A 15,228-nucleotide genomic window follows, 5' to 3' on the forward strand; every position below is an offset into this window, starting at 1 on the left:
TATGTCTTTTTTTCTGGGGAAATCAAAATTAAGTGAGTTTTTGCTTTAAACAAGCAAAATTATCTGCCAATGGGGTCAGAAAAATAATCCTGTTTCTGTTTGAATTAAGATTATTTTTCTCACCACATTGGCAGATAATGTTGTTTTTAAGCAACAAATCACTTAATTTTGATTTATTTCCCCAGAAAACAAGACATAATATCTAATGGCATTTTACTCGTTTAGTAAATGCATATTGATTTATTAAATTTTTGATATTTGGACTGGAATCAAGACAAAAATACTAAAAGGAGTTTTGCAGTGCTCTAGTGAGCCGATCAGGAGATTCGCTTGCTGATCCTCTTGTACACGATTCCACCGAAGCTGAGAGTCTGAAAGCACACGACACAGGTTTCATAAAAGCGTCAGTATGAGGATGATGATGATCAGTGTTGGGTGTAAGTCATTACAAGTAACTTGAGTTATGTAATCAGATTACTTTTTCAAGTAAATAGTAAAGTAACGCATTACTTTTTCAAAAAAGTAACGCTAGTTTTTTGACAGCTCTTTTGTCTCCATGTTGAGAGAAATAAAGTGAGGATGTGCGTGTGTGTGTGTGTGTGTGTGTGTGTGTGTGTGTGTGTGTGTGTGTGTGTGTGTGTGTGTGTGTGTGTGTGTGTGTGTGTGTGTGTGTGTGTGTGTGTGTGTGTGTGTGTGTGTGTGTGTGTGTGTGTGTGTGTGTGCGCGCGCACGCTGTGTAAACGTGATGGTTATTTAGTTCAAGACTAAATGTGAGCAGGCATTTACTCATCTCACTTGCACGAAAACATTCAGTATTCCTCAAAATGAATAAAAACTGCCAAATGCAATCTCAGAATTTTAAGCAATCTTTTATAATTAACTATATTAAATTACACAAATATACTTTGTATTTAATCTTACTTTATTAACCCATGCCTTTGCTGCTGACTTTCAATTATCTAATTCAACCATACTAATAAGGGAAAATTAGTTTAGATTAAATTTGGAAATAAGAGTGTTGGACTTCCTTCTCCTGAATCCTATTGTTTACATTTACATTTATTCATTTAGCTGACACTTTTATCCAAAGCGACTTACAATTGCTATATATGTCAGAGGTCGCACGCCTCTGGAGTAACTAGGGGTTAAGTGTCTTGCTCAGGGACACACGGATGTCTCACAGTGGATTCAAACCCGGGTCTCTCACACCAAAGGCATGTGTCTTATCCATTGCACCACCGCCACCTAGAGTACAGTGTTCTTTATTGTTCTTTATTCCAGAATGGGAAAGGTTAGTTTGAGCGGCACCCTCTACTGTACACCATTGTACTCTACCTCTACTTTACTCTACCTCTACTGTACTCTACTGTACACGACTGTACTCTACCTCTACTGTACACGACTGTACTCTACCTCTACTTTACTCTATCTCTACTGTACTCTACCTCTACTGTACTCTATCTCTACTGTACTCTACCTCTACTGTACACTACTGTACTCTACCTCTACTGTACTCTATCTCTACTGTACACTACTGTACTCTACCTATACTGTACACGACTGTACTCTACCTCTACTGTACACGACTGTACTCTACCTCTACTTTACTCTATCTCTACTGTACTCTACCTCTACTGTACTCTACCTCTACTGTACTCTACATCTACTGTACACTACTGTACTCTACCTCTACTGTACTCTATCTCTACTGTACTCTACCTCTACTGTACTCTACCTCTACTGTACTCTATCTCTACTGTACTCTACCTCTACTATACTCTACTGTACTCTACCTCTACTGTACACTACTGTACTCTACCTCTACTGTACTCTATCTCTACTGTACTCTACCTCTACTGTACTCTACCTCTACTGTACTCTATCTCTACTGTACTCTACCTCTACTGCACTCTACTGTACTCTACCTCTACTGTACACTACTGTACTCTACCTCTACTGTACATGGCTGTACTCTACCTCTACTGTACACTACTGTACTCTACCTCTACTGCACTCTACCTCTACTGTACTCTATCTCTACTGTACTCTACCTCTACTGTACACGGCTGTACTCTATCTCTACTGTACACTACTGTACTCTACCTATACTGTACACGACTGTACTCTACCTCTACTTTACTCTATCTCTACTGTACTCTACCTCTACTGTACACGGCTGTACTCTACCTCTACTGTACTCTACTGTACTCTACCTCTACTGTACACTACTGTACTCTACCTCTACTGTACACGGCTGTACTCTACCTCCACTGTACACTACTGTACTCTACCTCTACTTTACTCTACCTCTACTGTACACGGCTGTACTCTACCTCTACTGTACACTACTGTACTCTACCTCTACTGTACACGACTGTACTCTACTGTACACTACTGTACTCTACCTCTACTGTACACGACTGTACTCTACTGTACACTACTGTACTCTACCTCTACTGTACACGACTGTACTCTACCTCTATTGTACTCTACCTCTACTGTACTCTATCTCTACTGTACTCTATCTCTACTGTACTCTATCTCTACTGTACTCTACCTCTACTGTACTCTATCTCTACTGTACTCTATCTCTACTGTACTCTATCTCTACTGTACTCTATCTCTACTGTACTCTATCTCTACTGTACTCTACTGTACTCTACTGTACTCTACCTCTACTGTACTCTACTGTACTCTACTGTACTCTACCTCTACTGTACTCCACCTCTACTGTACTCTACCTCTACTGTACTCTACTGTACACTACCTCTACTGTACTCTACTGTACTCTACCTCTACTGTACTCTATCTCTACTGTACTCTATCTCTACTGAACTCTATCTCTACTGTACTCTACTGTACACTACCTCTACTCTACTCTATCTCTACTGTACTCTATCTCTACTGTACTCTACTGTACTCTATCTCTACTGCGCTCTATCTCTACTGTACTCTGTTGTACACTACCTCTACTGTACTCTATCTCTACTGTACTCTGCCTCTACTGTACTCTACTGTACTCTGCCTCTACTGTACTCTATCTCTACTGTACTCTATTGTACACTACCTCTACTGTACTCTACCTCTACTGTACTCTACCTCTACTGTACTCTATCTCTACTGTACTCTACCTCTACTGTACTCTATCTCTACTGTACACGACTGTACTCTACCTCTACTTTACTCTACCTGCGCTGTACTCTACTGTACACTACTGTACTCTACCTCTATTGTACACGACTGCACTCTACCTCTACTGTACTCTACCTCTACTGTACTCTACCTCTACTGTACTCTATCTCTACTGTACTCTACCTCTACTGTACTCTATCTCTACTGTACACGACTGTACTCTACCTCTACTTTACTCTACTGTACACTACCTCTACTTTACTCTATCTCTACTGTACTCTACCTCTACTGTACACGGCTGTACTCTACCTCTACTGTACTCTACTGTACTCTACCTCTACTGTACACTACTGTACTCTACCTCTACTGTACACGGCTGTACTCTACCTCCACTGTACACTACTGTACTCTACCTCTACTTTACTCTACCTCTACTGTACACGGCTGTACTCTACCTCTACTGTACACTACTGTACTCTACCTCTACTGTACACGACTGTACTCTACCTCTACTTTACTCTATCTCTACTGTACTCTACCTCTACTGTACTCTATCTCTACTGTACTCTACCTCTACTGTACACTACTGTACTCTACCTCTACTGTACTCTATCTCTACTGTACACTACTGTACTCTACCTATACTGTACACGACTGTACTCTACCTCTACTGTACACGACTGTACTCTACCTCTACTTTACTCTATCTCTACTGTACTCTACCTCTACTGTACTCTACCTCTACTGTACTCTACATCTACTGTACACTACTGTACTCTACCTCTACTGTACTCTATCTCTACTGTACTCTACCTCTACTGTACTCTACCTCTACTGTACTCTATCTCTACTGTACTCTACCTCTACTATACTCTACTGTACTCTACCTCTACTGTACACTACTGTACTCTACCTCTACTGTACTCTATCTCTACTGTACTCTACCTCTACTGTACTCTACCTCTACTGTACTCTATCTCTACTGTACTCTACCTCTACTGCACTCTACTGTACTCTACCTCTACTGTACACTACTGTACTCTACCTCTACTGTACATGGCTGTACTCTACCTCTACTGTACACTACTGTACTCTACCTCTACTGCACTCTACCTCTACTGTACTCTATCTCTACTGTACTCTACCTCTACTGTACACGGCTGTACTCTATCTCTACTGTACACTACTGTACTCTACCTATACTGTACACGACTGTACTCTACCTCTACTTTACTCTATCTCTACTGTACTCTACCTCTACTGTACACGGCTGTACTCTACCTCTACTGTACTCTACTGTACTCTACCTCTACTGTACACTACTGTACTCTACCTCTACTGTACACGGCTGTACTCTACCTCCACTGTACACTACTGTACTCTACCTCTACTTTACTCTACCTCTACTGTACACGGCTGTACTCTACCTCTACTGTACACTACTGTACTCTACCTCTACTGTACACGACTGTACTCTACTGTACACTACTGTACTCTACCTCTACTGTACACGACTGTACTCTACTGTACACTACTGTACTCTACCTCTACTGTACACGACTGTACTCTACCTCTATTGTACTCTACCTCTACTGTACTCTATCTCTACTGTACTCTATCTCTACTGTACTCTACCTCTACTGTACTCTATCTCTACTGTACTCTATCTCTACTGTACTCTATCTCTACTGTACTCTACCTCTACTGTACTCTACCTCTACTGTACACGACTGTACTCTATCTCTACTGTACTCTACTGTACACTACCTCTACTTTACTCTACTGTACAGGAGTAAATATGCATTTCCTTCAGTCTGAGGATTATTAATTTCACTTTTGGTGTGAAAGGGCCTTAACATTTGCCAAAAATATAACTTTTTTTGATGTTATTAAAAAACAAACAAGCAAGCCCAGCCCAGGTTTGAAAAAGTAACACAAAAGTAATGTGACACATTATTTTTCATAAAAAGTAACTAAGTAACGCAATTAGGTACTTTTTTAGGGAGTAACGCAATATTGTAATTCATTACTTTTAAAAGTAAATTTCCTCAACACTGATGATGATGATGAGTCCCCACTTACGTTACTGATAGTGTCTCCGTCCAGCTCAGTCACAGACTCGATCCCCTTCACGAACACCGTCAGCTTATTCCCATCCATGTGAACCACCGTCTGACACACACACACACACACACACACACACACACACACACACACACACACACACACACACACACACACACACACACACACACAAATCAGCAGATCTGTAACATCTCATCAATCACACAAAACCTGACACCCATGACAAAAATATGATTTCGTCTACTCAAATAATCAATCTACTCATGTTTCAACCCAAAGATAATCAATCTACTCAATATTATGCTCCAAAAATATCAATCTACTCATATTTTGCTCCGAAAATATGAATCAATCTACTCAATTAATCAATCTACTCATATTCCACCCCCCAAAAATTTTAATCAATCTACTCATATTTCACTCCAAAATATGAATCAACCTACTAATATTTCACTCTTAAAATATTAATCAATCTACTTATATTTTGGTCCAAAAATATAAATCAATCAACTCATATTTCGCTCCAAAAATATTAATTAATCTACTTGAATAATCAATCTACTCATATTTCACTCCAAAAATATAAATCAATATAAGTCAATCCGTTCAATTAATCAATCTACTCATATTGCACTCCAGACATATAAATCAATCTTCTCTATTTATTTATCTATTCACATTTTGGTCCAAAATATAATAATAATAATAATTTCTATGAATAATATTGTTTTATTCCGCAATGATGCATTAAACATTTCAGAGACAAGGCTTAAGGAGTCCCAGGCTTATGTTTGAGCTGTAAATTATGTCATTGTTTTGTCTCAAGATGCCCACTAGTACTGTTTTTTTAAGGCACATTTATAAAAGCTTAAATGTCCTAATTGAACCGAGGCCTAATCCTGGCTTAATCTAAACCCTGTCTGTGAAACCAGGCCTTGATGTTTCAGTGCCACTTTATATTAAGTGGCTTTAAAAAACATGTACTTACATTGAAATTAATAATTTGGTAAAATTGACTTATTGTGTACATGCATGTTTTTACATTGTACTTATATTTTGAAAATAGCTGCATGTGTAATTAATGTATGTTGACTTATCAAAACAATAAGTACATTATTTTTCGATGTAAGTACTTAAAGCCACTTCATATAAAGTGGGAATGTCTCTTTTTCTTTGGATCTGCTGATTTCCTTGACTGACTTTATCCTTCTCTCCAGTGAAGGTCTGGAGCTCACACTCTTCTCCCACAGTGAACGAGTACAGGATCACCTTCGTTCCCGCCGTCACCGTCACCTTGAAGTCGTTCCCGTCCTGATGGATCTCGGAGATGCTCTTCACATCTCTCCCTCTCTGGATCTCGTCCTCCGGCAGTCCTGCAACAGCAGACTCACACACATCAGTGTCGAGCGCACGAGTAACAGCGATCATGTTCTGTTCTCCTGACAGTCTCACCGATGGCCTTCATGAAAGCCTCAAAGTTCTCGTGTGACTCCAGCTGATATTTCCCACTGAACGCCATCAGAAGCTGCACACATTTACATTACATTACATTACATTTACATTACATTACATTACATTACATTACATTACATTACATTACATTACATTTACATTACATTACATTACATTACATTTACATTACATTACATTACATTACATTACATTACATTACATTTACATTACATTACATTACATTACATTTACATTACATTACATTACATTTACATTACATTACATTACATTACATTACATTTACATTACATTACATTACATTACATTACATTACATTACATTTACATTACATTACATTACATTACATTTACATTACATTACATTACATTACATTACATTTACATCACATCACATCACTTTACATTACATTACATTACATTACATTACATTACATTTACATTACATTTACATTACATTACATTACATTACATTACATTACATTACATTTACATCACATCACATCACTTTACATTACATTACATTACATTACATTACATTACATTACATTACATTTACATTACATTACATTACATTTACATCACATTACATTACATTACATTACATTGCATTACATTACATTACATTTACATCACATTACATTACATTACATTACATTACATTACATTTACATTACATTACATTTACATTACATTACATTTACATTACATTACATTACATTACATTACATTACATTACATTTACATTACATTACATTTACATTACATTACATTTACATTACATTACATTTACATTACATTACATTACATTACATTTACATCACATTACATTACATTACATTACATTTACATTACATTACATTTGATTTACATTAAATTTACATTACATTACATTTACATTACATTTACATTACATTACATTTACATTACATTACATTACATTACATTTACATTACTTTACATTACTTTACATTACTTTACATTATATTACATTTACATAACATTTACATTACATTTACATTTACATTTACATTTACATTTACATTACATTTACATTTACATTTACATTTACATTTACATTTACATTTACTTTACATTTACATTTACATTTACATTTACATTACTTTACATTGCTTTCAATTACTTTACATTATATTACATTTACATTTACATTGCATTACATTACATTACATTACATTACATTACATTGCATTACATTACATTACATTACATTACATTTACATTACATTAACATAATCATTTTGCAGATGCTTTTATCCAAAGCGACTTACAAATGAGAGCAATAGAAGCAGTGAAACTTACAATAGGACAATATGCAAGTGCTGTGACTCTTCCCAGTTTACTGTAACTCATTTCTTTTTATATATATATAGAAAGAGAAGAGAAAACAAAGACAGACATCAGGAACTGATCGTTAGTAAAACACAAGATCATATTTCCATTAGCTGGTCTGTCTCGTGTGAGGACGAGGAAGCTTTAATTATTTAATTACGCTTGATCTTTTATTCCAGTCATCAGCAAAACATGTACAGTCAAAACAAAAAATTATTCAGACACCAGATATCATTTTTGATATGTTTTTACTAGTGTGTGCAGGACACTATAGTTCATTTATGTAAGCGAGGATAGCAAAATAAAGTAAACTGTGACATATTATACCCAAATATTCTTCATACAGCGACTACCAGTAAAAAAATTGGGACTAAAAATGATTGGGACACTTTGAGCTGATCGTGTTTTGCTGAAGTGTTTTTTCTTTAATAACTAATGCAGCTTTTTACACCACAGACTGAACAACATGAAGCATTGCTTGGTAACTGGTTGAGCTAAACTGGTATTATCTAATTGTGTAGTTAAATTTAACAGCTGACAGATATTCAACATAATTCATGTGTGAGAGTCTAACAGAAGGACGGACAAAACCAGTCAAATAACGGATATTCTTGTCATATTTTATTACCATTTTCTAAACTATAGTGTATAAACTGTGATAATGTGAGAAATGTTGAAGGTGTCTGAATAAATGTTGGTTTGACTGTATATTTCAACTTCAGCACAAATGAAAATCTTTTTATGACATCTGGGTTTTTATCAGGTTAACATACAAGAACATTTCACTAACATTCCCCTTAATTTATGAAAATGTTATTTTTGAATGTTCAAACATTAAAAAAAAGTTCTTATCGTTATATGACCATTAAAGGAACATTCCACTGTATTATTCTTCAAACATTATGTAACGCTACTTTTGAATGTTTCTCTGAATGTTCTGGAATAGTAATATTTAAAACCGTTAGACTTACCGTGAATATTTCCTCCGATCGGCTCGAGGAGATCCGCAGAAATGCTGTTCTGGATCAACAAGCTGTTTTCTTACATCAGGCTTTAAACCTATCCATGCACAATATGATTATATAAAGACAGATTATGATTAAGCTTCAGTGTGGAATAAATGTCCAAAGGTTACTCTGAAATAAAGACATTCACACAACTTTGATTAAACGCTGTGAACTTTTGATTAATCAGCTCTAAGAGTTTCAGAAAACAGTGATCTCCAGTAAATAAATAAAACGCAGAATACATATTATAAACCATTGCAGTTTTACAGAGTCTGATTCATAACTATCATCAATCACTGCACTGTTTCGATATTTTTGTACTTTCACAAATAGTTTTTGACTTGTTTAAATTCAGTTGAAAAGAATATACATCAATATGCATTAAATGTAGGCTATATATATATTTTCCTGACCAATAACAGTGTGTTCATTTAAATGATTGATTGATTGATTGATTGATTGATTGATTGATTGATTGATTGATTGATTGATTGATTGATTGTGAAGACTCTTACAAATAAAGGTTTCAGAAGGGGTTTTTTTCTTGCAGTGATGCCACAGAAAAAAACATTTGTTTCCTAATAAAACCTTTCAGTGAAGAACATTTTAATATTCTATGCAATGGGAAGTTTCCATAGATTTAAAAGGATCTTCATAAAACCACCAATGCCAATAATGACCTTTGAAAAAAGTAGTCTAGGTTTAAAGGTTTATGTCTAAGCAGAAACTGTCTTTCAAAAATAAACCCGCCCCAAATAAAAGATAAAGTGTGACAACTAGCCCCGGTCTGCCCTACAAGCAAAACTGATACTATTAACATCCCAGCTATATTGTATTATTAATGAAATCCCTTTTTTGATTAAGCACTTTCCTGTTATTTCAATGTCAAAAATGTCATATTGGCTGAACCGAATTTAATAATTATATTACTATATTATATATTATGCCTCATGATCAGAGATCTGTAATCACTTCACTGTAAACATTGTCCTGACGTTCGTTGTTTAATAGAAGGATTCTTTGTAATTGAATTACGTTTTGTATTGATTGAGGCATGCTCGTATTCCATTAAAGCAAAATAAAAAATAAAAAACGTTCTCCTTGTAATCACAAACCAAAATAAAAATGTGATTGGTTTATTCTCCTAGGCGCTGTGTAGAGTAACACGAATCACGTGAGAGTGACGTCACCGTGCTTTTCACAGCATAATTTACACCCGAAAAAGGACGCCGAATACTTTAACAATAATTTGCTTTAAATTAATGGTAAATCTCAAAAGTAGTAAGAATTATTATTACTTAGACTAATTGCGTCCGATTCACCAAGTCCCGCCCGACGCTTACGGTTGCCAGATCCGCGGAACAAAACGAACAAAACTCAATGACCCTGTCCCACATATATCAAAACTACGCCCATTCCTAAAATACACATTTAATTGTCACTTTTATTCGTTATACACAACTTCAACTTTAAAATCACTATATAGTAGCCTAGTACTAGTAATCGTAAAACAGAATTTGTATTCACAAATGAGATCAAAGGAAGTTTCCTCCTTCACAAAACAAATAATCTAGCATAGTTTTATCATTGATATATAATTTAAAATGATTAAAGTAATAAAATACAAGAATTTCGTTTAAATAGAATAATTGCAATATGTCAGACAAACATTCAACCCGCGTAACTTCAGGAAATCCCACAGGAAAAACACAGACTTGGCAACCCTGAGTCCCTGACTGAGCAGAGCTGCAGTAAAACAGAGTTACTGTAGAGTACACACTCGAACACTTCAGTCAGTCTGTCAGGTATTGATTATTAACTTATACTACTTCAGTGTTCTTCTAATGTAATCGCTTTTTGATGAAAACGTATGCTAACTGCTAAATGCATAAATAATGTAAATTAATACGAACGTGAATGTAAAGTCAGGAGTAAAAACAAACTGGAAACAGCTGCAGTAAATGAAAAAGAAGGATTAATTAAGTCAGCACAACTGACCTTTGATCTTCACATGAGAACTTATAAGATCATGGAATGATTTCTGCTTGTTTGGTTGTTTTTACAGTGTAAAACTTCTAATTACAGGAATATAATATACAATCTCAGACATTTCTGTAACTTCATACTTGATAACACAACATAAGATTATGAATAGAAAATAAAATCAGTTAATATAGACCAGGGTTGTTATAGTTAACTAAAAAAAAAAATTTGTTACTTGACTAAACATTAACTGAAATAAAATATTTTTTTAAATAAATAATAATTATTTTATTCAAGCTAGTTGCAAAGGAAACATTTGAAATAAAAATGTATAAAAACTGTAGTCATATTAGGGGAAAAGGTAAATGCAAATAACAAAACTTTAATAAAACTTCAAATGAAAACAGAAAAGATATAAAACTTTCACTGTAATAGTATTTCAATGATACTAAAATAAATCTATCATATTGTTGGGTTATTATGCATGTTAAATGTGAACTAGTTCATGCCAAAAAGATAAGTTTGATTAAGTATGTAAGCTGTGTTTTTCAGTGTTTAGTGAGATTATTTTTTAAAATTTATAGCTAGTTGCCAAGGAAAAATTTGTAATAAAAAAATAATAAAAAATATAGACATAGTAGATAAAAAACGATCGCATGTTTAGCGTTCATGTAAACACTAAGTTCAGATTAATCAATTAGACTAAATTCAGTCAGATTGAAACAAAAGTTGTGCATGTGAATGTACTAAATGATACTAAAATCTCGTGTATTGTTGGGTTATGCTCGTGAACTAAGCTAGATTAAGTATGTAAGAAGTGTTGTGTCGGTATTGAGTGAGAGTAGTGCTATGAAACTGCACAGATGTGTGAGTCGTTGAATGCTTCACTCGACCCTCAGGATGCGTTACTGCAGCACGCGTGCCGGCGCTCGGGGCCGCAGCTTCAGAGACGCGCTGTTCTCCGGATACGCTCCCGACGGAGGAATGTTCATGCCGGAGAACATCCCGATACTGAGCGCTGACACTCTGAGGACCTGGAGGAGTCTGTCCTATCAGCAGCTCCTGTGTGAGATCTGCTGTCTCTATATCCCTGAGCAGGAGATCCCGAGAGCACATCTGCAGGGTGAGACCACACACACACACACACACACACACACACACACACACCAGCTCCTGTGTGAGATCTGCTGTCTCTATATCCCTGAGCAGGAGATCCCGAGAGCACATCTGCAGGGTGAGACCACACACACACACACACACACACACACACACACATCAGCTCCTGTGTGAGATCTGCTGTCTCTATATCCCTGAGCAGGAGATCCCGAGAGCACATCTGCAGGGTGAGACCACACACACACACACACACACACACACACACACACACACACACAGACACACACACACACACACACACACACACACACACACACACACACACACACACACACACACACACAGACACAGACACACACACACACACACACACACACACACACACACACACACACACACACACACACACACACACACACACACCAGCTCCTGTGTGAGATCTGCTGTCTCTATATCCCTGAGCAGGAGATCCCGAGAGCACATCTGCAGGGTGAGACCACACACACACACACACACACACACACACACACACACACACCAGCTCCTGTGTGAGATCTGCTGTCTCTATATCCCTGAGCAGGAGATCCCGAGAGCACATCTGCAGGGTGAGACCACACACACACACACACACACACACACACACACAGACACACACACACACACACACACACACACACACACACACACACACACACAGACACAGACACAGACACACACACACACACACACACACACACACACACACACACACACACACACACACACACACACACACACACCAGCTCCTGTGTGAGATCTGCTGTCTCTATATCCCTGAGCAGGAGATCCCGAGAGCACATCTGCAGGGTGAGACCACACACACACACACACACACACACACACACACACACACACACACACACACACACACACACACACACACATCAGCTCCTGTGTGAGATCTGCTGTCTCTATATCCCTGAGCAGGAGATCCCGAGAGCACATCTGCAGGGTGAGACCACACACACACACACACACACACACACACACACACACACACACACACACACACACACACATCAGCTCCTGTGTGAGATCTGCTGTCTCTATATCCCTGAGCAGGAGATCCCGAGAGCACATCTGCAGGGTGAGACCACACACACACACACACACACACACACACACACACACACACACACACACACACACACACACACCAGCTCCTGTGTGAGATCTGCTGTCTCTATATCCCTGAGCAGGAGATCATGAGAGCACATCTGCAGGGTGAGACCACACACACACACACACACACACACACACACACACCACATCAGAGTAATAACAACAGTTGTTCAACAGTGTGCTGTACAACCATACTGAGGAAAGTGTATATAAATTATATAGACCGCAATGCAATGGAAAGTGGAAACATCAAAACGCTTCATTGGTTCTGAGACTTCAGGACAGGAATAAGCCTGTGCAAAAAGATACATATGCACGTGGCGAACAGGACGGCCGAGGGACGTGAGAGAACACGGTGGTGCGATTGCTAATGAGCAACACCTGTGAAGCACACCGGTCTCGCATCTCTCACGGAGAAGCGGAAGCATAAAGGAGGAGCGACGACGTTGATGATCGAGAGAGGAACAGGCCTGTGTTTTAGTTGTGTTTGGTTTTTGTATTTGTATTTTATTTTAGCCAGCAGTCGTCCGCGAGGGGCTACTGGCGGTATTTTGGTTTGTTTGTTTTATTTTAAATAAAGTTTATTGGATTGTTCGCCGGTTCCCGCCTCCTTCTTCCCTGAACATTGCTACAATGCATTTTATAGGGATGCCTCGATATGAACAATTTTGTATCGATAATTATTTATATTTGAAAGCCGATAAATTAGCCGATAAATCAAACATTTTGTATAATTTTTAACTAAATTCAATCATTTTGAGAGCCTGATTACAAAAAAAAATCTCTGAATTAAAAGCCATGACCCAAATACACAATGCAACACACAATGTAACACACAATGTAACACACAATGTAACACACAATGTTATGTAGCCTAAATGACAGACTTGCGCTGCACATGTTGCACTGAATTGGATTTTACTTTTTTTGTGATTTCAATCATATTTCAAGCAATTCAAAACCATCATGTTGAACAGTGTGCATCTGAAGGAAACAATACATTATTTGTCGGCTTTAATTTATCAGCCAATTTTCTTATTGGGCCGATAACGATAACATTAAAAATGAAAGTCCCCCTGTAGTCAATCATTTTATCCCTTAAAACTAATACTTGATCACCAAAATTACATTTAAATGTATTTTCCTTAAAAATGCCTTAAAATATCTTGAATGTAACTCGACACCCTTGCCTCATTTAGTATGCGTGGTTTTATGAATATGCAAATGAGCCCCGCCTCCACTCACTCACTCACTCAGAGATCCACTCGTTGACGATCACACGTTGATCTGATTGGTTACAAGGTAGTTTGTGACGTCAGAAACACCAGCGATTTCAAAGCGTGTTTTTGAGACTGTCTTTGGTTCACTGCAGTTTTAAGGAGAAAATACTCAGCAATGCTGTCGACTTATGAATTTACACATGGTTTGTGTTAAAGCGTATTAAAAACACCACATAGACACATAAACAACATTAAGCTTAGATTTAATTTCAGCTTATGTTTCTGTCTCTCCAAACCTCTGGTCTGTCTCTCTGTAGAGCTCATTGCACAAGCGCTGTCGAGCTTCTCCGTACCGGATGCGGTGCGACTGGTTCATCTGAAGGATTCTCTCTCCATCCTGGAACTGTTCCACGGAGAGACTCTGGCGTTCAAGGATCTGGCCATGACCTGCACCGCTCAGTTCCTGCAGTACTTCTTACGCAGGGACCGCAAACGGGCCACAATACTTGTAGGTAAGGAGTAACGTCCGTCTCAGACACAGACAGCAACATAGTATCGGCCCAGATCCGGCCCACATCTGGGCTATGAGGAATCCATGTGTGGACCAACGGAATTTCTGAAATTCTGAATTTATCTCGCAATTCAGACTTTTTCTAGAAATCTGAGTTAAAATTTTTCAATTCTTACTTTTTTCCGGAATTC

The 15,228-nt window shown here is 37.4% G+C and overlaps 2 protein-coding genes across 2 annotated transcripts in view; one reads left to right on the forward strand and one right to left on the reverse strand.

Moving 5' to 3' along the window:
• Nucleotides 1-238: 238 nt before the first annotated feature.
• LOC143749414 (fatty acid binding protein 1-A, liver) lies at nt 239-9,116 on the reverse strand. Its single transcript, XM_077241904.1, has 5 exons — nt 9,011-9,116; nt 6,670-6,742; nt 6,418-6,590; nt 5,215-5,304; nt 239-371 (listed from the first exon to the last, which is right to left on the reverse strand). The coding sequence occupies exons 2-5, from the start codon at nt 6,734-6,736 to the stop codon at nt 318-320; spliced, it is 384 nt and encodes a 127-aa protein (XP_077098019.1). The 5' UTR covers nt 6,737-6,742; nt 9,011-9,116; the 3' UTR covers nt 239-317.
• A 1,641-nt stretch (nt 9,117-10,757) lies between these two features.
• The window catches only part of LOC143749413 (threonine synthase-like 2), a 14,326-nt gene continuing 9,855 nt past the window's right edge, over nt 10,758-15,228 (forward strand). The window contains exons 1-3 of the mRNA XM_077241903.1: nt 10,758-10,851; nt 11,929-12,152; nt 14,844-15,038. Of these exons, the coding sequence (XP_077098018.1) occupies nt 11,930-12,152; nt 14,844-15,038 (418 nt within the window). The 5' untranslated portion in view covers nt 10,758-10,851; nt 11,929. The remainder of the gene's footprint in view (nt 10,852-11,928; nt 12,153-14,843; nt 15,039-15,228) is intronic.

The sequence above is a fragment of the Siphateles boraxobius genome, unplaced genomic scaffold (genome assembly GCF_051911475.1).
Source record: "Siphateles boraxobius isolate OS27281-9 unplaced genomic scaffold, OSU_SipBor_1 246, whole genome shotgun sequence".
Taxonomy (NCBI): Eukaryota; Metazoa; Chordata; class Actinopteri; order Cypriniformes; family Leuciscidae; genus Siphateles; species Siphateles boraxobius.

Bases quoted from the DNA above. Each gene is read 5' to 3' on its own strand.
- LOC143749414 (XM_077241904.1), bottom strand. From the start codon at position 6,736: ATGGCGTTCAGTGGGAAATATCAGCTGGAGTCACACGAGAACTTTGAG. The intron at 6,591-6,669 runs GTGAGACTGTCA...CTGCTGTTGCAG, and splicing joins GGCTTTCATGAAGGCCATCG to GACTGCCGGAGGACGAGATC. The intron at 5,305-6,417 runs GTCAGTCAAGGA...TGTGTGTGTCAG, and splicing joins TCACTGGAGAGAAGGATAAA to ACGGTGGTTCACATGGATGG.